Source organism: Elephantulus edwardii, unplaced genomic scaffold, assembly GCF_000299155.1.
Source record: "Elephantulus edwardii isolate Elephantulus edwardi_28Jun2011 unplaced genomic scaffold, EleEdw1.0 scaffold00058, whole genome shotgun sequence".
NCBI classification, from domain to species: domain Eukaryota; kingdom Metazoa; phylum Chordata; class Mammalia; order Macroscelidea; family Macroscelididae; genus Elephantulus; species Elephantulus edwardii.
In genome coordinates, this window is record NW_006399808.1 from 8,859,956 (window position 1) to 8,884,913 (window position 24,958).

General features: G+C 39.9%; 1 protein-coding gene across 2 annotated transcripts in view; it reads right to left on the reverse strand.

Moving 5' to 3' along the window:
* VCL (vinculin) overlaps positions 1 to 24,958 on the reverse strand; it is a 123,862-nt gene that overhangs the window by 52,781 nt on the left and 46,123 nt on the right. For both annotated transcript variants that reach the window (XM_006887515.1, XM_006887514.1), the window contains exons 3-4: positions 2,095 to 2,245; positions 1,592 to 1,700 (exon numbers count right to left, since the gene is read on the reverse strand). In XM_006887515.1, the coding sequence (XP_006887577.1) occupies positions 1,592 to 1,700; positions 2,095 to 2,245 (260 nt within the window). The remainder of the gene's footprint in view (positions 1 to 1,591; positions 1,701 to 2,094; positions 2,246 to 24,958) is intronic.

Here is a 24,958-nt window from a genome sequence, read left to right on the forward strand (position 1 = left end):
TAAGCATGTACTACTTTTATAATTAGAAACAAATAAAATATTATTTTTAAAATCTGCATGGTGATGACACTGTTTGGAAGCATCTGGTGTTTTGGAAGCAGCCTGCTAGCACTTTCTGTTTACTTTGTTATTACTCAAAGGCACTGTGGATTTCCTAAGGCTCTGATTATGAGATTGCTCCTGGTGTTTCTCGAATTCTCACACACCAAGTGACCCCAAAGGAGGAGGGGACGAGGAGCTGCTGCTGCTTCACCCAAAGAGGCTTTATTTTTTATTTCATGCTTGTTCAGATATTACAAAGAAATTTATTTGAGTAGAATTTTTATTCCCCTAGGGCTATAAGGGGAGCTCTGATGATCTAGTGGCAAGAAAATACACTGCAATCCAGAAGGCACCCAGTTCAAGGCCACCAGCTGCTGCTCTATGGGAGAAGGATGGGAAATCTCCTCCCTGGAGATTAACTGCCTCTGTAAACTTTCCAGAGGATCAGCTGTGGGTCAGTTTCAACTCAAAAGTACACAACAACAACAACAGGGCTGTAAGAAAGTTTTAAAAGTACTGCTCGCATGGCTATCAAGAGCTTAATGGTAAGAAGTTGCATTACCAACCCAAAGGTACATGGTTCAAATTTACCAGCTACTCCATAGAAGAAAGATTGGCAATCTCCTCCCAAGCAATTTACAGCCTCTGGAAAACTGCTCGAAGGTAAGTTACGGTAAGATTCTGACTCAATGGTACACAATGACAACAGCAATGACTGTCCAAGAAAGCAACTTCTCAGTGCCCTCCAACGGTGGCTCAGAAAAATTCTTCATTGTCACTAAGTTTGCAAAACAACGACATTAGGATCTCACCAAAATACTGTTCATTAAAACCCAAACGTTACTTAAGACAGGTCCTTCCAAGGACAGGTTTAGATTCTGTCAATAGAATTTTATGAAGAAGTATGTGATTCGCAATACTGAGAAGGTGAATATCTCACCTGTCTTCTCAACAGTCTTATTCATACCCTAAGGACCCTCAAGTTCACATTGTAAGTCTACACCATCAAAAGCTGGCATCTGTTCATGCATTTTGATAATTTCCTTTTCAGAAGTCTAAATCATTTCAAAAGAAGTTTTAACCACAATGGTGCTGTCTCCTCCTAGGTCTGATTATATTTTGCAGGCGTGGGCTAGGGCATGAATCCATAATAGTAGGTGGATTAATTAGCAAGCTCAGAGGTCATAAAGAGTTGGCAGACAGTGAAGGAATGCCATGGAATGTGGAATAAAGAGGTCAGAATTCAGGGTGGGCTGCAGCATTACAGTAATGGGAAAAAATTTCCTACATTTTCTAGCAACATTAGCAACGTCTGGTTTAATTCATTAGACAGCTCAGGATTTATAGACAGCAGATTCAGCTTGCAGAGACAATGATACCGTCCCATGACAAGCATAACATCAGTGTCATCAGCTGAGTAGACCCTGAAAGACCCATCAGCTGGGGGCCACCATTTAGCTTGTGCATAAATTAGGGAGGGGCAAACAAGTAGAGCACCTACTTGGACAAGCCATAAGAAACATAACATAAAAAACTGGATACAACTAACCTGGTCCAAGATTCTTCGTGTAAGTGACCAGATCTTCCATTGTCTCCACCACTTCTGCCACCGTAAGATATTCCAAAATTCCTTTGCATACTCTAATAATTTTACGAACCTGCAAATTGACTCCAGAGTATTCAGTTAAGTGAATGGACCATTAGCAGAAACACAAGAGTACAGACGTGTCGTTACTCAACATTTTCTTATCCTACACAAATATCACTCCTCCATCATTCTCTTTAAGACTTAGTTGTTGGTTGGAGGTGAGACCACAGTTAGCTCACTCATCTCTCCTCAGGAATGGGCAAGATCTAACTATCACAACCACATTTTAATAAAAAATAAGAAACAAAGGGATATCCTTCCAAATATTTCTTGAGAGTGATCTAAGAAAGTGTGGTAAGGTCTAAAGCTGCCCAGGGTGCTCAGGTTCATGATTAGCTCTCCAGTCCAAGCACCCCTTGATAGCCAGTAGGGCAAAAGCTTAGAAGAGGCATCAAATGGCCTACCTCAGCCTCGTCGAAGGTAAGGAGCAGGTCAGAAGTGCCAGAGAGGATGCCTCTTGATCCGTCGATCAGATAATCTCGAGCAGGTACTGAGTAAGGGTCTGCCTGCAGCATCTGGGCTGCCTGGACCAGCTTGGTGCAAGCATTCTCAACCCTGTGGAGAAGAACATGGGCTTAACTCATGCACAAGAGCAGCATATGCAAAGTGCACAGGGTTACCTCTTCCCCTTACTTGGAAAACAACCAAAACCAGTTATTGAAAGGACCTAAATTCTGGAGGAGCTCCGGTGGCCTAGTAGGTAAGGAGTTGTACTGAGAACCCAAAAACAGGCGATTCAGAGTCACCAACTGCTCTGAGGGAGAAAGATAGGCAATCTCCTCCTGTGTGATTTACAGCCTCCAAAAACCTACTGGAGTTATGACTCAGTTCGGATGGCACATAAAAATAACAATAAAGTTTCTAGATAGTAAGATGTACAGGTAAGAGCAACAAATGCATTCATTCACTGTACTGCATTGCTGTTCTTCATTATTTCCTGGCAACATGAAAAGATGAGGAAATGTTGCTTATACTTCAGGCTGCTCTATCTCTCTAACTCCTCCATTCCCTTTCTCCTTTCCACCTTATACGCATTGATGTTAAAGAGATACTGCACAGAGAACTGAAAGCTATGAGCATTTTCAGAATTAACATCTGGAAATAAAATACCAAAGCATTATGTTAAATAAAATTTAATAACTAGACGAAGCAATGGAATAGGAAGAAACACAAGGGGAAAGTATGAGGTACACATAAACGTGTCCCTCATCTAGCTAACTGAGCTGTTTCACACAGCTCTATAAAACTACCTCACAAATTAAAAAGGTCACTGAGTTTAATAAAGACCACCAGATTAGCCAAGGGTTTGAGAAAGTGGCTTCATTTAGAAAAGGAACCAAAAATGCAATAAATTTACAGTAAAATGAATTTTATACATCCAATTGCTCATCTAAACAGGTGAACCCACAGATCACCTCTTTGGATTCAATAGTCTCATCATGTTGTCACTGACAACTGAAAGCTAAAATACATAATCAAACTATATATTCTTATTTAAAAACAAGAAGACATTTAAAAATTTATATGCATATAAAACTATTTCAAAGGATTATTCTCAGAACCATGTCTAATAACATAAAAGAACCACAAGTACAATTGCTGCACTGTTAATTTGTCATTATTGTTGTTCTTAAATGCCATCGAGTTGAGTACAACTCTTAGTGACCCTGTGAAAACCAGATCTGAACTCTGTCCTATCCTGCACCATCCTGATCATCCTTGACACCTTTGAGTCCATTGCTACTGATAATGTGTCAATCCGTATCACTGAAGGTCCTCCTCTCCTTTATTGATACTCCACCTATTAAGTGTGACATCCCTTTCCAAAGAACAACCTGTCTGGTGGCCTAGTGGTAAGAATCTGTGCTGCAATCCCAAATGTAAACAGTTCAAATCCATCAGCTCTTCCATGGGAGAAAGATGGGCAATTTCTTCACATCTGCCTCTGAAAACTTACCAGAGGGTAAGCTATGGGTCTATTCCAGCTTGATGGTACACAACAACAACAACATGTTAGAGAGCTCTGGTGGCCTAGTGGCAGGAAGCTGTGCTGAAATCCCAAATGCACAATTCTAATCCGCCAGCTGCTCCACAGGAGAGGATAAGCAATCTCCTCCAGTGTGATTTCCTGCCTCTGAAAAGCCACTAGAGGGTCTGCTGCAGGTCTGTTCCGTATCAAAGGCACATGACAACACAACACGTTAGTTAAGATTAATTAAACAAACTGAATTTCAATTATACAAAAGGCATTAGGTTACAGACACCACAGTTAAATAAATAAAGATGTATAAAGCACTATTCTAACTCTCAAAGAAATACTAATAAGTTATGACAAAAACATCAATTAAGAATCATAAGCAAGCATGCAGTAAGTATCAAGAATAGTTAAGACCTCATTGATGTGGCAAGTAAGTGATGAAATTCTTCAAAAGGCTGATTATTTTTCTTCTCTTTTAAATGCAATTTTAATTTCAAATCATACAATATGTATATTTATACCATACAAACATATCAATATACACAAATATTTAAAAAATTCAAATACCACGTATTACACCAACATCAACATCAACATACATAAAAATAAAATATTGACAATTCTCCTGCCACCCACTATCTCACAGGTACTCAAACAACATCCCACAAGCAACTAATTTACACCTTTTGCTCTTTAGTCTTCTAAGAGGCATATTATACATATATCAACAAAATGCCTGTTTCTCCATCTTTAATACATATGTTATTGTCTGTTGTTGTGTACCATCAAATCAGAACAAACACATATTTGATGCTCTAGCAAGTTTTCAGAGGCAGTAAATTGCATGGGAGGAAACTATCATCTTTCTCCCACAGAGAAAGCTAGTGGATTCAAGCTGTGTACCCTGGGTTTGGCAGCATAATTCCTTACCACTAAGTCATGAAAATTCCCTTAATACCTATAGGATCTAATTATATACACTCTGCATCCTACTTTTTTCACTGAAATCTAAATTTTTTTCAAAATAGATTCTTTTTTCTTTTTAACATATCAATCTATGACTTGTTAGTATGGCCCATATTGTTAACATTTCATCTGCCTTCATTTTTTGTTATTACAAACAATGTTGCAATGAATCATCTTAAATACCTAACATTTTTCATTGTATATTTGTAAGATATACCCTAGAATACCAGAAAGATGAGTACTTGTGTTTTGGGTTTTTAAGATTATTTTTTGTGTGTGTAGCATCAAATTGGATCTGACTGGTACAGGAGGAGATTGTCCCTCCTTCTCCAGCAGAGCATCTATCTGGTGGATTCGAACTGCGTATCTCTGGGATTGCAGTGCAGCTTCTTGCCAGTAGGCCATGAGAGCTCCCTGAATACTTGTCTTTTATTGACTATCCAGAAGCATTTGATTGTGTGGATCATAATAAATTAGGATAACAATGAGAAGAAAGGGAATTCCAGGATACATAATTGTGCCCATGCGGAGACAAGAAGAGACACAGACAAGATGTTTAATATCAGGGAAGGCATGGCACCAGTATAGAGGACGATTCAACAACCTGCAATCTGCAGCTGATACAACTTTGCTTGCTAAAAGGTAAAAAGAACTTTTTAAGCATTTACTGAAGGAAGGAGGGAGAAAGAAGACTATAGATTAGACCTCAACATAACAACAACCAAAACCCTCACATTAAGATCAATAGGCACCATCAGGATAAATGGAGAAGATTGAAATTGCCAAGGATTTCATTTTCCTTGGACCCACAAAACACACTGAAGCAGTAGTCAAGAAATCAAGAGACATATTGCATTGGGCAAATGCCCAGCCAAGGACTTGGTCTCTTTTCAGTGCTAAACAGCAAAGCTGTCACTCTGGGGACTAAAATGTGGCTGACTCAAAGCATGGTATTTTCAAGTGCTTCACATGCATGCGGAAGTTGCACAATGAATAAGGAAGACCAAAGATGTGATAGCTTTGAAGTGCTGGCAGAAAATATTAAACATATCATGGACTACCAAAAGAACAAATCTATGCTGGAAGAAGTGCAGACAGTATGCTCCTCAGACGCAAGAATGGTGACATCTTTTACATACTTTGGGATCTTAATGAAGAAAGGACAGTCCCTAAAGAAGGACATCATGCTTGTGTAAGGATAAATAAGGGAGGGGTCAAGCCTGCGGAGCCTGCTCCAGGCCCTAGCTTAAAATTCTGTCTGCGGCTTTAACTGTTTTTGGTGAAACATTCTTCTAGGTCATGTAACCCTAGTCTGTCCACTTGCTGTATAGAGGTAACTCGTGGTTGCTATGAAGCTGAACACTGTGACACTGATGTGTCAAATGCAATAATGGTTACCCATGGTGGACAGTGTTTGGTGAAGCTCCCCAATTAAACAAGCTTGGAAGCAAGAGTGGCATCCAATTCCACAATAGCTTGCCTCTGGAAACCCTATGAACCTGGAGAAAGGACGAAAGTTATACAGGAAGTGTCCAGGGCTTTCATTCATAGGGTCGCTATGAGTCGCCTGCGACTCAATAGCACTTAACAACATAATAACACATTCACACAATGGAATACTATGCAGCACACAGACACAATGATTTTGTAAATTATTACTTAACATGGGAGGGACTGGAGAGCATTATGCTGAGTGAACTAACTCAGTCTCATAAGGACAAATACTGTATAAGACCATTTCTATAGAATGAGTATGAGGATTGGGGGAGCTTAAGCATAGGGTCACACAACTTGATGGGTGGAGGAAGAGGTGGGTAAAGGAAACAGAAAAGATCCAGTATGGAAAACAGTGTATATAAACTTTATGAACTTTGTATGTAAACTAATTTTTAAAAAAATGAAAAGAAAATTGTATGGTTTTTGAACATAATCCCCCTTCCTGCTCTCCAAAATGTCACCATAATCCTGAACTTTTTGTGTTAACTATTCCCTTGCCTTTCTTTAGGTGAATTTTTGTTGTTGTGTTCCCTTAAACTAAATCCAACTCACCAAAACCCTGTAGGACAGAAGGCTGGCCCATATGGTTTTCAGGTTATAAATCTTTTTAAAAGTATCTTTCTCCCATAGAGCAACAGGTGGGTTAAGAACTAAGCTGGTCAAAACAACTATGAGACATCATCTCACTCCAGTAAGAATATCAAAATTCAACAGAGCAGCAAACAACAAATGCTGGAGAGGTTGTGGAGAAACTAGAACTCTTATTCACTGTTGATGAAAGTGTAAAATGGCAACCACTGTGGAAGGCGGTATGGTGCTGTCTTCCAAAAAGTTGGAAATACCATTTGACCCAGCAATTCCACTACTGGGAATATAGCCTAAAGAAACCAGAACTGCCACCCAAGCAGATATATGCACATTTATGTTTACTGCTGCTTTGTTCACAATAGCAAAGCATTGGAAACAACCCAAGTGCCCATCAACAAATGGATAGAGAAACTGTGGTATATTCACACAAGGGAATACTATGCAGCACTGAAAAGCAAGGACCTCACGAAATATTAGACAAAATGGATGACCCTGGAAGACATTATGTTGAGTGAAATATCTCAATCTCAAAAGGACAAATATTGCATAATGCCTCTGTTATAAAACAGGACTGACATTGGGTTTAGTGGGAAATTAAGAAAAGAGGGGCTAAATAATGTACAAGGCATTGAAACAGATGAGGGGGAGAATGGTTTAAAAGGGATTAGGTATTATTTGCATGGCAAAAGTCCAGAAAAAGAACTGCATAGTAAAGTGGACTGGGAGGGGATTATATAACAATGGAAGAGAAAAGTGACCTGAGCAGGGAGGAGTGCACAGGGAGGAAAATGTGCAACAATGAATGAATGGAAATCTTCCATTAAAATCTCAATTTAAGAAATTTTAAAAACCTCATTTGGTTAGCACCTAAGTACTTTAATCACTGAACCATGAGGATTTCTTTCAAATGCATATGCCTAAGCAAATTTAGACTGTTAGTCTACTAACCTTAATCAAGAAAAGTATACTAAGGCACATCATAATAAATCAAACTGCTTAGACCCAGTAATAAAAAAAAATATAATAAAAGTAGCCAGACAAAAATGACATCCTAGATACTAAAGAACAAGAAGAAGAATAATAGACTTCTGTTTTGAAGTAATGCAGAGCATGACAGTGGAGCAGTATGTTTGAAAGAACTGAAAAGTCTGTCTTTCTAAAATTCTATGAGCCCCCAAAACTCAGTGCTATAGTCACTGCTGATTCATGTTGTTGTTATTAGTTTTATGTACCATCAAACAGGAACCGATTCATAGCTGACCCTCTAGTGGGTTTCTGGGGTAGTTAAATCACACAGGAGGAGCATGCCCATCTATTTCCTGCAGAGCAGCTGATGGATGCAGACCACTTGCCTTTGGGTTAGCAGCTCAACTCCTTACTCCCGAGCCACCAGAGCTCCCTGACTCATTTTGTTATTGTTATGTGCCATCGAGTTGCCTGAGACTCTTAGCAACCCTATTCACAACAGTTCTGAACCCTACCTTGTCCTGCGCCAATCTCACTGTCTCCAACACACTTGTCTGTATTACTCTAGCCACTGTGTCAATCCATCTCCTCCAGGGTCTTCTCTCCTGTGCTGTCCCTCTACCCTCCCAAGCATGATGTCCTTCTCCAAGGACTGAGCCCTCTTGATAACATGCCCAAAGTATGTGAGACAGAGCTTCAAATTACTTGATTCCAGAGAGAAATGTCATTTCACCTCTTCCTGGACAGACCTGTTTATTCTCTTGGTAGTCCAGGGCACATTCAGTACTCTTTTCCAGAACCACAACTCAAAGGCATCTTTTGTCATCCTTAGTCAATACACCAGCTCTCTGATGCACAGCAAGTAATTTGAAGGCAATGGCATGTATCACGCACATCTCAGTCTCTGAACTGACATTTTTGCTCATTAGCACTCTGGAGAGGTCCCTGACAGCAGACTTTCCTAATCCAATTCATGTTTTGATTTCCTGGATGCTGGTTCCAAGAGTGTTGATTGTGGACCCGAGAAAGCTGAAATTGTTAATAATTTCAATCTCTTCTCCATCTATTATGGTGCTGCCAATTGGCCCAGTTGTGAGAATCTTTGTTTTCCTGAAGTTGAGCTTGTATCATATTAAACACTGCAGTCCCTGACTCATAGCAACCCTTTATCAGGTTTCCAAGGCTGTAAATATTTACAGGAGGAGTTTGTGCACCTTTCTCCCTCAGAGCAACTGGTGATTTGGAACAACCTATCTTTTGGTTAGCAGCCCAATACATTACACACTGTACCACTAGGAATCCTTAACAGTTCTATACTCTATTAAACTATATTTCAAAAATAAAAGCAAAATAAAGACTTTTTTCCAGACATGCAAAGCTCAAAAATTAATCATCTGCAGATGTGTACTACAAGAAATGTTAAAGGAAGTCCCTCTGAAAAAGGAGTGATACCAGATGAAAACTCTCCTTGCTGCTAGAGGGTTCTCAAAAACTGATATTTCTGTTAGCACCTAAACAGTTAACCTACCATCTCACTAACTCATTGCCTTGATTCATAGCTGGCTAGTTAGGGGGTTGTCAGAAGGCTGTAGATTGCAAGGAGGAAACTGCCCACCATTCTCTCAAAGAGAGTCTGATGGTTTTGAACCAGCAGAAAGGTGCTGCTCTGGGGTTAGCAGTCCAAATCCCTACAGACTACATGCCCAGAGCTCATAACTTAGCACCAGGAAGGCTAAATAGCAGCCATAAGCACCTAGTCCATCTTACATACAAAGTTTTGGGTATTTTGTGTGGGTTTTTTTAGCTTTTCAGGTTTCCTTTTTTCCCCCTTTCCTTTTTTTAATTCATTATTAATTTCAATGAAAATTTACAGAGACTTTGGATTTCCATTCATTCATTGTTGCACTTTTCTCCCCTCCCAACTCTACCCCCTAGTACACTACCCTCTTGGAAAAGGAAAAGAAAAATTCTTTCATTGTTTTACAATCCCTCCCCCCAGGTCCACTCCACTATACAGCCTTCGCCCTGGACTCCTGTCATAATAAAAATACCTAATAACATATTCCTCTTAAACAGTTTTCTCCCTCATCTGTTTCAATACAGTATACATTATTGAATCCATCTTTCTCAGTCTTCCCCCAACCCCGAGGTCAGTACTGTTTGTTGTGCATTACCTACATATTCTTAAAAATATACTACAAATCTTACCTGCAGTAGCCGGGGACTACTTGACTCCTACAGTCAAGATTACGGCTATGGGATTTGTTTTTCACAATCATTCTCTGTGAAATCTTCTCCTTCCTTCTTTTGTTTGTTGTTTTTATTATTCCATGCCAGTGAGTCAACAAAGATTCATAGTAACCCTGTGAACAACCGCTCTGAACCTTGTCCTATCCTGAGCTAACCTCTTCATCTCTATCACACTTGACCTCATTGCTACAGTTACTGTGTCAATCCATCTCATGGAAGATCTTCTCTCACACTGGCCCTCCACCTTTCCAAGCATATGCCATTCCCTAAGGACTGACACCTCCTGGTAACACGCCCAAAGTATGCGAAATGGGGTTTCATCATCTTTGCCTCCAAGGAACACCTTGGTTTCACCTTCTCTAGGGCAGACCTGGCTCAACTTATTCTCTTTAAGCCTCTTGTATCATGTTTCTCCCAAATTGATGGATCCCTCTTCTCGGACCTCCCATGGGATTTATCACTCCCTCTCAGTTTAGTTGTCTCCTCCTCTTAAAATACTGTACAAGCTGCAAGGCCAGGAACTCGTCCATGAATATATTCACAAAATACAATACCTAATACATGGCAAATGCTCAACTTAAGTATTTGTCTAATGAATGACTGCATTTTCACCAAGAAGATGCAATTAAGGAACCATTTGGCTTAGAGAAATCATTAACTTTTAAAATTCACAAACTTGATTTTATTTCCAAGGAGCATAAACCATAAAGGAATTATGGCAAACAATCATAAGCATCACAAAAAGCAGTTCTCATGCTACACCTGTTCACGAAGATCCAGTTACTATATAAATTTTCCAAATTTGGAAAAAAAATAGAAGTAACTGTCATGGAGAAAGGAAACAGTGAGGGGGGGAAGATGCAGTGGGAAAAAAGCTTTGCAGGAAACACACTGACTCTCCACTAATGGTTCCCTCGTGTGGTAAAATGATAGGGCCAAAACAGACACTGCACCATTTTTCTCAACAACAAGACATCTGATCTGTACATTAAAATTTAATGGCATTCCTAAGAGCAAAACAAATCCCACCATGACTAACCAGAAGCCAGGGACAGGAAGGAGTCTGTCTCGTCAGTGGAAAAATGAGGTTTTATTTAAATATACAGGCAGCCTGGCTTCTGAAAGTGATCTAGTTTATAATCACAATCTGATTTTTAAAAAAGTATTTTACAGAATGTTAGCAGGAACAAGGTCAAGTTCCTAAATACATCTTAACTACATACTAATAATGCTAATTTAGCTAGTTTAATACATCATTGACCTGTAGGTCAATACTTATCGCTTTGCGTGTTCAGCCTAAATTACTAGTAAAGCCCTAAGCTTTAGACTAAATAGATCAATGGAAGCCTCATTAGATCACTAAATATGTTCTTGATTTACAAATATATTGGTCCCAGAATTACATCATATCATATTATGCAATTTAAGAGAAATAAAGTTTCAGGGGAGCTCTGGTGGCCTAGTGGCAAGGAACTGCAACTACAATCCCAGAGGCGCATGGTTCGAATCCACCAGATGCTCTGCTGGGGAAGGAGGGACAATCTCCTCCTGTACCAGTCAGATCTGATTTGACGGTACACGCACACAAAAATAAAAATAAAAAAAACAAACAAAAAAAAGAGAAATAAAGTTTCCAAACTATTTTAGTTCTATATTACAAATAAACCAAGAAATGCAAATCTGTGATTTTTTTTTTACTTTTTAAAAATTTTTAATTTTTTTAAATTTGTGTTTGTGTGTGTGTTTGTACACCATCAAATCAAATCTGACTGGTACAGGAGATTGTCCCTCCTTCTTCAGCAGACCATCTGGTGGATTTGAACCATGGCCTCAGGGATTGCAATGCAGTTTCTTGCCAGTAGGCCACCAGAGTTCCCTGTTTTTTTTCACTTTTAATTAAAGTATGAAAGTTTACAAACTCTTTTTCCATTTACACATTCATACACATTTTGTTTCATGACATAAATTACAATCTCCCACACTGAAATAGCACTCTTCCCACTCCCTCCCTGTGATGCTCTTCCAAACAATCCTTCTACACTACCTCTTCCTGCCTTCTGAGCTTTATTTAGGCCTGGGAAAATGCTGCCCTTTTGATCTTGTACAATTGATTGTTTTAAGGAGTGAATAGCTCCTAGATGGTACTATTCACCTTTTAGGCCTACTAAATGCCTGAGCATTGAGTCACAGTGTTAAGTTTATTCCAGGCTCCGAGAATGACTAAGGGTCATAATCTGGAATTTTCCAGTCTCTATCAGACCAGCAAACCTGGCTATTTCCCCCTCTAAAATTTGCTGCAGTTTATGTTGTTGTTGTATACCATACAGATGGAACCCATCCATAGCTGATCCTCGGGTGGGTTTTCAGAGATAGTTAATTGCATGGGAAGAGACTGCCCATCCTTCTCCCATAGAGCAGTTGATGACCTCAAACCACATGCCTTTGGGATTGCAGCGTAGCTTCTTACCACTAGGCCACCAGAGCTACCCTTTCTATCTCCCTGTATCCCCAGTCCTGTCTTTCTTGTGAAAGGATGACAGAGTAGATGAGGGAAATAAAAAATGGGTACAGTTACAATACTCAAAACATGCAACATAATCTAGACAGAATTTCTAGCAACATTCCTCAATGGTACATAAACAACATAAATGAATGGTACAATGTTGTACCAAAACAATGATGAAACAAGAAGCATCCTCTTAAAACAAAGAAAGCATTTTGGGTAACCAGATTCCCAAATCTCATAATAATAAGTGCTCTACTATTAAATACCTATTTCAAAAACACACTCTGCGTCGATTTTCTCCTTTTTTTAATTAACTTAGCAAACTACTTTTTCTTTTTTTTTCTAATTTTTTTACTTTCACCTCTTGCCAGTATCCAGTTAATCCAATCCATTTTTCTTAAACCAACACTACTAAATAGCTTTCTGTTAACAAGTAATCAGTGATAGTCTTCAGCTCATCTCCTTTGATTAAAATTCCTGGTAAGAGGGCCTTACGTAGCCATATTGTCCTTTACACATACTGGACAGCAAAGGTCACTGCCTCCTTCCCTCTGCTGTAGAGTTTAATCTGAAGCCTAGCCATGTTTACGATTTTGAGTTTATTTCACATTTTCCTCTCTCTCTGCCCAGGCCCCTCTCCTGTGATCCCTTGCAGCAGTGGCTGCTGGGTGCCACCTAGCTCTTCTGGTCTCAGAGTCATGGAGTCAACATGTTTGTGATTCACTAGTCCTCTGTACTAACTAACCATGCCTGTGTCCTGGATTCTCTTCCCTATTCTTTGTTCTGGACAGGCTGAGATCTGCTACACCTTAAAAAGCCACCGGGAAGCTTGAAGACCTCAGTCACAACTTGACAGAGTAGGAGCCAGAATACTGTCTTTGTGGACTACAATACGCTAATTTACCTTAATGTCCCCCAGACTATGATTCTAAGGCTCTCAGACCTGCAACTAATCCCCTCAAGATGTCTGTTGTGACTAAGAAGCTTACATAACTTTGCCCCTGTGTGCAGAAATTTTTCTCTATTTGTTGATGGATTCTTGGGGATGAATACATTTCTTTGCTATTGTGAATAATGTTGTGATAAACATGAATGTACGTCCAAAAAAGCAAAATATTGTCCCAGAGGTTAAAAAAAGATTGCCACAAGTCATCTGTAAAGGTTCTTCTTTACTGTGTCTAGAATTGAGTCACTGATCTTAAACAATTCCATATGTTCATGTAACAAACATATTGAGTACTATATGGCATGGAGTGCTAGATAATTAAAGATTTTTAATCTCTACTTTTAAGGAGTTATTACCTTGAAAAAAGGAGACAGGTATGTAATATGGGCAGAGCATAGGAGGTACATAAAAGGGTGCAGTCAATTTGGCCCAGGGATGTCAGAAAAGTTTCAGTGGAGAAAGTGAATATATCATTTTTCATATCCTCAGGAGCCCAGGACTACTTCAAATATTATAGTCTTCATAGCGTTTCTCTGAATTGTTTTGTATGTGTCTCTGCCTCTCACACACACACACACACACCTCAAAATGCACGTAACTCACTCCCCCAGAAGATAAACAATCTCAGTTTGTTTCCAAAAAAAGTCATATCTTTGCTCATTTAGTCATAATAAAATTTCAGAGTGTTAGACAAGGGAGACAACCTAATGTGTCTATTTAGACATACAATGGTCCATGATTCAAAAGCAAGAAGCTCTCAAAAACATTCAAATAGTTCAAAGCTTGCCCCTAAAAATGTTTGGAAAAGGGGATTTAATAAAATCTGACCTTAGACAGCATAGTCATGTAGATCATAAACACTGTCACACAACACACAAAAAAAACCAAAACCCCAAAATCCACATTCTGTTTGTTAGAGAAAGAAGTGCTTTGGAGCACCTGAAGACCAGAACATCTTATTTTATGGAAGTTAGACTGGACCACAAGGGAGGAAGCAGGCATTATGTCCAGGGGCCTCCATGATGGGGACAGAGAGCTGTGCAGGACACAGCCACATCCAATCCCACAATGCATGGGGGTGATGATCCGGAAAGAGAAGAGAAAGAACAGGATTAGCTGATCAGTGTCTTTCCCAACTGCACACATCACAGCACCTCCATCACAGGCATCTGCAACCAGGCTGGCTTTGGCAACATTATTTGGCGGGTAACCGTTATTTCTGCTCTCTTCCTAACCCCTGCTGAGACCGTTCCTGTCCATCTCAGCAGGATCTCGAAAAGATCAAGAAAAACCCTAATCACTTTCAAGTTTGAGAAACTCATACTTAAAAATGAAGACATGCCACATCATAAAATGTTCGAATACTGAAGGGCTTACATTTAATAATGCAAACTGCATGATAAGCATCTACTTTTAAACCTTCTCTTATTTCTCCATGACCACAAATACACTCTAATTCAAAGATAATATTAAAGTCCAAGATTTTTGTTAATATGAGGCTATGTGAGAGGTGGGGAAACAGGAGTTTGGATGAAGGAAGGGTTCCTCATACTCTCACTTCTCTTCCACTTATCAGGCTCTTATCCTCAGCTAAATGGGAGCTCTGGTGGCCTAGTGGTAAGTAGTTGTTTTGCCAACCCAAAAGCAAGTGATTTGAATCCACCAGTTGCTCCTTGGAAAAAAGATGGGCAATCTTCCCCCATGCAATTTACAGCCTCTGAAAACTCAGATTCAGATCTGACTCCACGATATATAACAACATCATCATCCTCGATTAAAACTTGGATAAAGTAAATTCTCACTCAAGTGAAAATGACTGCCATGGCCTCAAAAATCTATCTTCACTGGGTATTTAAATTTATTATCTTGAGGAATGAGCTCCAGAGACATTTTAAGCATCAGCAACAGGAAACAACACTCTGTCTAAAATCTTTTACTGTGGCTCTAATCACTTCACTCCCTCTTTACATCCTTTTGTTTATCTACACATTGTTATTACTGTTGTTATTGTTGTGAATCATAGTGAACCTACATACAACAGCTCTGAAGCCTCTGCCCTGTCTTAAGCCAATCTCACCAACTCTGACACACCTAATGCCATTGTCCTAATTACCCTATCAATCCATTTTATCTGATCTGCCTCTCCTTGCTGTCTCTCCCCCTTCCAAGTATGATGCCATTCTCCAAGGACTGGTCCCTCCTGGCCATGTGCCCACAGTATGTGGGACAGAGCTTCAAAATCCTTGCCTCTAAGGAGAAACTTGATTTCATCCTCCCAAACAGACCTATTTGTTGGCCTGCCTGTCCATGGTATGTTCAACACTCTTCTCCAGCACCACAGCTCAAAGGCATCAATCTACATACCATACCACACACAGGCTTCCAGAATTTTTGTCTTTCAGAACAGTAAATGTGCTACCAGTTTTCACTTCATCTTCAAACAAAACCTGGGATGACTCTGTCTGAATGATGGCTGGCGGCATAACTGGGGGAGGGGAGTAACACACTGGAGGTTACATGCCCCTCAGGCCTGGGAAGGTAGGTTATGCGAAAGGTAAAGGATTAGCCACAACTTTTAAATCTTAAGCCTAAATAGTCCTTTCTCCTGACCTCCTTCACTCTCTCTTCAGATCTGGTATCAGTACAAGGAAAAATATTTCCAGGCGTGCAAAGCTCAAGAACTCTTGGGGTCACTGGTTTTTGTTCATGATATAGAATGGTTTGGAAAGGGTAGAATCATTATACAACTTGAAGAATATAATCAATGTCATGGATTTGTGCACATTAAAACTGATGGATGGCATGGTCTGTTACATGTATTTTCATCACAATTTAAAAAAATTTAAAAAAGAACTCTACTGCCTATAGGTCTATCAGTTCTTACTATCCGTCCTCTGGGACAGAGGGTCTTCCTCTCTTTCCCTGACCATCCACCTTCACCAGCATGATGTCTTTTTCCAAGGAAGGTCTGGCCTCCTGACAACATACTCTAAGTATGTGAGAAGCTTTTCCATCCTTGCGTCCAAAGAGCACCCCGGTTGTACTTTCTCCAAGACAGATTCGCTCATTCTCTTGGCAAACCATGAGATAGTCAGTGCTATTCTGCAACACCACAACTCCTTTGAGCATCAATTATCCTTCTGTCTTCTCTAATCAGTGTCAATTGTTGTTGTGTGTCATTGAATGAGAAATGACTGGGAGCTGACCCTCCAGCAGGTTTTCAGAGGCAGTAAATCACACAGGAGACAGCCCATCCTTCCCCAGCAGACCAGCAGGTGGAGTAGAATTACGTGCCCTTGGGATTGCAGAGCAGCTTCTCACCACTAGGTGACGACTGTTCAACCAGGATGCAGTGAAGGAAGAAAAATCTGGAGGTCCAAGTTAACAAGAGTAACAACAATCCACTGACAGCCACATAAGAAAAGCCAAGGTAAAAATCAAATAAATATATGTGCCTAATTTGAAGTTCTTTAACGATTCAAACAATTAATGAGCTTGACTGCTAACGAAAGGTTGGAGACTGAGTCCACCTCTGTATGCCTGAGAAAAAAAAATCATTATTTACTTTCAAAAAAATCACTCACGGGAAATCCTATGGAGCATAATTCTACTGACATGCAAGGCTACTTGTGGGACTGTCACGAGCTGAGATAATTAACAGCAAGTGCCCAAGGTGGCACAGTCCACAGGCGGTTGTACTGCTAGACCAAAGGTAGTGTGACTCTCTGCCAGCGTTAATCCACCAGACACCTCCAAGGAATAAAGATGGGCAATTTCCTCCCATGCATTTTACAACTCCGAAAACCCACTGGAAAGTCGGCTATAAGGCAGTTCCAGCGGTATTCAGTTCCAAGAGTAATATGCAAGACAGCAAGTAGATTATTTTGTTTGTTTAAGCTGGTGTGTCTAATTGCTGTTGGTGGTTCTCGACATTTTGTATAAAGGTTGGATGACAAAGATTCATCTCACTCACTTTGGGCATGTTGCCGAGGAGAGGCTAATTCTTGGAAAGGGACATCATGCTTGGGAAGGGGGGGGGGTAGGTCAGTGAGAGAGAGGAAGACTCTCAACCTGATGAAATGACACTGTTACTGCAGCAATGGACTTGAGATAATGAGGATGGACAGCAAAGGATTTATGTTTGTTGTTCCTAACAGTCGTTAGGAGTTGTACTTGACTCGAGAGCACCTAACAAGAACAAAAACAAGCTATTTGCTGGAGGAGTTTTGGGGTTTTTTGTTTTGTTTTGCTTTTGGAAGGTAGGTTTGACGTGGTAAATCAGCTCATTTATAAAATAAAGCAGTTGGATTAAAGAATTTATATTACTTCTTTTAACTTTAAAATTGGGATGACTAATTGCATCACTAATTATGTCTATGATATTCTTTTGAAAAATACTCAGAATAATTATAAACTGATATTCTAAGAGTGGTAACAGACTTATTAATGCAGTGGGTGGTTAAACACTCAGTTGTAACTGAAAGACTGTTTTTAGGTGTCATCAAGTTGACTACAACTGTTGTTGTTATGTAACATTAAGTCGACTATGACTCATAGTGACCCTATGTACAATAGCTCTGAAACCTCGCCTATCCTGAGTCAATCTCTCTGTCTCAAACACTTCTACCCCTATTACCCCACTGAGTGTGCCAATCCATCTCCTCCAGGGTCTTCTGCGCTGTCTCTCTACCCTTCCAGGCATGATGTTCTTCCCCAAGGACAGGTCCCTCCTGGCAACATGCTCAAAGTATAAGATGGAGCATCAAAATCTTTGCCTCCAAGGAGCACCTTGGTTTCACCCTCTCCAAGACAGACCTTTTTGGTCTCTTGGTTCAGCCAGGAGTATGTTCAATATTCTTCTCCAATTCATAATGACCCTATAAATAACTGATTTGAATCTTGCCATATTCAGTGCCATTCTCACCTTCTGATATGCTTGACTGTTATAGTCACTGTATCAATCCATTCTTATTGAGAGTCTTCTGCTCTTTCTCTGGCCCTCCAACTTCCCAACATGACCTCTTTTCCAAAGATTGATCTATCACTCCTGACAACGTGACCGAAGTATGTGAGACAAAGTTTCACCTCCCTTGCCTCTAAGGAGCACCCTAGCTGCACTTCCTCCATGTAAATTTGTTTGTTCTTTTGATAGTCCTTGGCATATTCTATACTCTTCTCAGCATCACTCTTCAAAGGCACCACAATTACTCTTCTGCCATTCTTATTTACCGGCTAACTTTCAGATGAAAAAGAAGCAACTGAAAGCCCGCAGTTTAAACTGCCTCACACCAGCTCCTCCACCTCTTCTCTGAAGATTCACAGCCTTGGAAACTAGGTAGCAGTTCTAGTCTAAAGGGTTCATTACAAATCAGCTTATGGGGGTGGGTTTGGATTTCCTGGCTTCAGTGAGAATGGTACAAAGTTAGCACTTTCTGGAGAATGAAGGCAGGCCTCTATGACTTCCCACAGGGTTTAGCAGTGCCAAGAGTATAGATTTAGAAGCCATGTATCACACAGTAGAACTGTTCCACAGAGACTCCTTGGCTGTAATTTTTAATGGAAGTAGATTTCTAGCTCTTTCTTCCATGATGTCCTTGGTGGAGGAGGTTCAAACTGCCAGCCTGCAGATCAACTGTCAAAAAAAAATTTGTGCTATCCCAGGATCTAGCCCAGAAATGGGTACTTGATAAATATCAGCCCTTTTGGTTCCTTGAGTTCCTTTCAAGTACATACTTTTGATTACTCTGTAGGAAATGGACTAAAGTATTTTACTACAGGACAGTGAATAATTTATATGCCCTTTCAGTCATAGTCTTTATAACACACAGTAAATAATGGAGGAGGGGGACAGGAAGCCTGGCAGTATAGTGTATAACATATCACCAGGCCGTTGTGACCAAAAGGTTGGTGGTTTGAATCTAAGAGCCACTCCACAGAAGAAAGACGGACAGTCTCCTACCATAAAGATTTATGGCCTAAAAAAACCAATGGAGGGTCACTATGAGTTAGAACCATCTCTAAGGTGGTGGTGGTTGTTACATGCTGTTGAGTAGAAACCGACTCATAGCTAACCCTGTAGCAAGTTTTCAGAGGCTGCAAGTCACATGGGAGAACACTCATCTTTCTCCTACAGAGAGCTGGTGGATCCAAACCATCTGTCTTTGGGTTTATAGGGCAATTCCTTACCAGAGGTCCCTCTCAAATATGGAACCTTAATGAGGGGACCAGTCAGTTATGCGATCAAACTAGACTTAAAATTAGTCATTTTTAGAGGCAGAGAATGAGGCTCACACTGCAATCAAGAAAGAAGAGCCGGAAGTGGAATCCACCCTTCAGAACTGGAGTTTCCGAACTAAGAGCCTCCGAGGTTCAGAAGATAGAGAACTGTTAACACAGAAGGTGTAGAGAAACAGTGAGAAGCAGCAGCAGAGAACCAGAGGCCATCAGAAGATGGCATCATGAGTTTTCCAGGCCACCTTCAGGCAGGAGGTTCACTGGAGAAGCAGGGTGCAGAGCTAGGGTAGAGCTAGGCTTACTGACCCATGGAGCTCAGGAGCCAGTGTCTTTGCACTGAGGCTTACTGGTGGAGCAGGAAACTTCCAGGCACTGGAGATATCACTGGCAGAGCTTAAAGAGTTTTGTAACACTTCGTGAGCAGGAAAGAGGCCAACTAGCCCAAGAGGCCCAAGGAGCCAAGGGACCTGGCTGTGGTCAAGGGTGAGAAGAGGCTGTTCCTTTGGAAGAACTGTTACCCTGAGTCCTCCCTGACCCTGAATTATGTATGCTACTTTCCTAAACACCATAATTGTATTTTCTGTGAGTCTGTGCGGCCCTGGTAACAACTTCCTGAACTCAGTAGGGAAGCAAAGCATCCATGAGAGGAGCAGCTGGTAAGAGAGCCGGTGAAGTGGTGGGGAGGTGAAACCACAGCTGAGCTCCACTTCACAGCCTTCAGTTGCTGATGTTAGACAATGGCTCTCTCTCTTTACCCTCCTGAAGTTGAGGGAGGTCAAATCACTCTAACAATTGCACTTAGATTTCAGTCTAACAATTATGCTCAGATTTGTCCTTTCGTAATCACGAAATAAACCAAGAACTAAATACTACCAAGTTGTTTAAAATTCTCCCACAAGTTAATAATAGGATTCTGTTCAAAACCAAGAAGAGTCAACACTTCTCAAATCACTTTGTTTAAGAAAGACGGAAAATCTGTAGTACCCAACCAGTTTAATGAAGCCCAAAGGTAAACTACCTAAAATTTGAATGCTTGCTCTAGATCAAAATGCAGAAGGACAGCTTATAGATGTAAATGATTCCCTTCTGGAAATTTTTCCTCTTATAAAAAGAATCTTATGAAAAGAATCATAAAAAATATAAATGTGTTCAAGAAACAAAACAATTAGTCTCAGGAAAATAAAGTACACTGGGTTGGATAATAAAAGAAACAATTTTAATAAAGGTATTCTGAGCCCTTTCATCTGCAAAAGAATTTAAAAATATATTTCCATTACCAGTTTTTTTGCGAATCCTAAACCATAATAAAAGAAAACACTAACTATAAAGGTTAGTGATCTAAAATTATTCTATTATTTTAGTTCAAAAGAGACCTAAATTAAGTGCAAGCATGCTTTAATCCTTCCCAAATTTCCTGTTTGTACATGAATTTCAATGACAGAAAATAAATATAAGCACAGAACTGTAATTGTGCTAAAATGACAAACTGTTAAAATAAGGTCAGTTCCCAAGAACAAGGTTAACTGCAATTACATAACATAGTACATCCTCAAAACTTGGTATTTTAGAAACAATTTTTCATTCAATAGGCCTAGGCGTTAAAATATGTTTTCAAAATTAGTCTAAGCCCGTAAATCAATCCAAGTTTTGATGATTTCAAGCAGACTGAGCTGCACTGAGCAGAAAGTGACACCACCGTATAAGTTCCAAATGACAGTGTCATTTGGCTGCCACCAGTCAGTGCACATCATTACCCTTTACAAGGAGTTCATCTCACAAGACTGCCTTTTAATGCAGTCAGATACCAAACACCCTGCGATTGTCTTTCTTATTTTCACCCTATTGCAGAAATAAGAATGAAATCCCATTAAATAAGGCAACTGGTTACTTCTCACGAGGTAAATAAGCTAGCTCGCCATCTTTCACCAAAAGGAATCAGTGTGCAGCAAACCTACACTGACAAAAAATTAATCTGGTCAGTCTGGCATATAGCTTGCTCTCCTTCACAGAACTTGTACTCATTATTTATCTTGTATTTGATTCTGCTGTTCAAGAACTGTCAAGCTTTTCAATTCCAAATTGCTGTCTGGTTTTCAAGGATCTTCATCATCTGGTTCAAGCTAGCCATCCAAGTTCCTCCTAGTTCCAACAGGACTCCTCTCTCCTCAAAGGCTCACATTGTTCATGCTGTTCATCGCAGCCAGAACAACATCCTTCCTCCCCCCACACATTTACTTACAAACCTCACTTCCTACATGAAGCACATTTTCATTATCCCTACAGACAGTGACAGTAGTCTCTCCCTGAATTCCTGCTACTGTAGTTAATGTTTGATTGGAAACGTCTTAAAGTCAGAGAGCATCCCCCTTCTTTTTTCTCATGTCTTTGCAGCAAGAGTGGTCCATTTTTGTTACTCTGTGTATCTAAAAGATTCGTGATACATACTCAAGTAGATGGCTTATCCTCCATGGGTAGATTTGGTTTGGTGCAAAATTTTCCATCATGATAGCTGTTAAATCCATTCTCTCCTACTTTAAAAAACAGAACACCAAACCCTAAGGAGAATAGTTCTACTCAGATACACAGGGGATGGTCAGGAGTCAGACTAGACTCCAGCACAAGTGGATTTTGGGGTGTTGTTTTGTTTTTAGTTACAGTTTAGTTTATACTTCAACAAAGTTTTTAAGAACAACTAGTAAGTGAGAATCTGTATTCTATTCAACCTGCACACTGAGCAAATTATTCGAGAAGCTGGACTCTATGAAGAGAAATGTGGCATCAGGATTGGAGGAAAACTCATCAATAATCTATGTTATGCAGATTATACAACCCTGCTTGCTGAAAGTGAGGAGAACTTGAAGCAATTGTTGCAGAAGGTCAAAGAATACAGCCTTCAATATGGATTACATTTCAACAAAATGCAATTTTGTTGAAAAAATTGCTGTCCATTTTTCTTTGTCAAGAAAACAAAGATTCTTACGACTAGACAGGCAAGACCATGATAGATGGAAAAAGACTGAAACTGCCAACAACTTCATCTTACTTGGATCTACAATTAACACCTTTTGTACCAGCAGGCAGGAAATCAGGAGGGAAAGTCTGAAGTGAAGAACCTCTCCAAATTATTGAGTAAGAATGTCAATTTGAGGACTAAGGTGTATCTGATTCTGGCCATGATCTTTCTGATTACTTGCTAGGAGTCTTAGAGGTAGACAATGAATAAGGATGACAGAAGAGGAATTGGCACCTTTGAGCTGTGGTGCTGGAGAAGCGCACTGAACATCCCGCGGACAGTCAAAAGACAAACAAATATGTCTTGGAGATGATGCATCCAGAGTGTTCTTTGGAAGCAAGGATGAAAGGCGTTGCCTCACATACTTTGGTCATGTTACTAGGAGAGGCTGGCTATTCCTTGGAGAAGGACATGATACTCAGAAAGGTAGAGGGTCAGAAAAGGAGAGGAAGATACTCGATGACGAGGTACACTGACACAGTGACTGTCTCAATGGGCTCTAATATTTCAGGAAGTGTGAGGATGGTATAGGTTAGGTCAGGGTTAATATCTGTTATTTATAGGGTTGCTGTGGGTTGTACTCTACTCAACGGCACCTAGCACAAACAACAGTAAAGAACAGGGAGGTCCAGCAGGAGTCTGTAGATAGTTCCACTGCTAACTCAAAAGCCATGCCTCTTTGGCAGTTCAAATCCACCAGTGGCTTCAAAAGAGATGGGCAATCTCCTTCCATGTGATTTACAGCGCTGGAAACTCAATAGAAGGTGAGCTATGAGTCAATTCCAGTTTGATGGCAATGAGCTGAATAAGAATGAGAGGGACTTTATATCAGTGTGATCTTAAATATGTTTCATTTATTCTTCAAAAATTATAAAGCACTTGCAAATGCTAGCACTTTACTACCAATAATAAATTAATTGCAATATAACTCACAAGAAAGATTGTTCAGAACTGCTAGCGTATGTAGCACTTAGCATGCTAGACACCTAAGAGACAATCAATAAACTTAATTAGCCAATTAGTATGTCAGCCCTTTAATCAATCAATTACAAGTGTTAATGATTGCTGCTGCCACCTGGTGATGATGATGAAGATAATAATATTAATCACATAAACTACAAATATACACTAGCTGACTCTCTTGTTGACAGATTTTAAATGAACTAAGTGACTACAGCCATTATTTTAACAACATAGCAGGGCTGCTGCATTTCTCAAGTTTATGGAAATTCCAATCATTTCTATGGCATCATCACGCAACCGCTGCACCTCATGTGACAAAGTGTGGCTACTACCGCGATCTTGGGTACAACTAGTAAACTGTGAACTTCACTTGCCAATGCAGTCTGAAATGGAGTAACTATTTGCTCCACTCAAGAGAAATCCTTCACAAGACAATGTAAATCCTGCTCTATATTAAACAGATTCTCATTTTTTTTAAAGTTTCTTTTTATTGATATTTTAACACAAATTTACAGAAAACTTGGATTTCCATTCATTCATTATTACACATTTTCCTCCCTATTTCACCCCAGTTCACTTTTCACTTTACAAAGATTCTTTCATTGATGCACAATTTCCTCCTTCCCTCTACCCTCAGTCCACTTTGCTATGCACCTCTTATTCTGAACTGTTGTCATGCAAATACTACCTAATCATATATTTCTTTTAGACAGTTTTTCCCCTAATCTGTTTAATGCAGTGTTCATTATTTATCCCCTTTTTGTAACTGAGATATTTCACTCAGCATACAATGTCCTCCAGGGTCACTCATATTTTTTTCCTTGTTGTGTACCATCAAATCATAACTGACTGGCACAAAAGGAGATTGTCCCTCCTTCTCCAGCAGAGCATCTGGTGAAGGGTCACCGATTTTGTATAATATTTTATGAGTTCCTTGTTTTCCAGTGCTGCATAGTATTCCATTGTGTGACTATATCACCACTTCTCCATCCATTCATTTGTTGATGGAACAGATTCTCATTTTTATCAGTAAGAAATTATTTGAGCACTGGGAGCCCCTCAAAACAAAAAAAATTCAAATTCACTTCATCTTTCCTGTTATCTCCCATGTGACAAATGAGTCACAGGCAACAACCCAGGAAACCTCCCCTTACATCAGATGAGGGCTGTGATGGGATTGAGGGAAGGGGTTGCAGCCCTCCCTTAATCCTTAAACCAAACAACTGTTTGGTTTATTAGATCTCTGGGGATCATTATATAACTTCTACAACCATATTTGGAGAGACACAGTTCAATCTATAACATCCCATCCAGTGTTGTTGCTGTCAGGTGCCACTGAGTCAACTCCAAATCACAGAGGC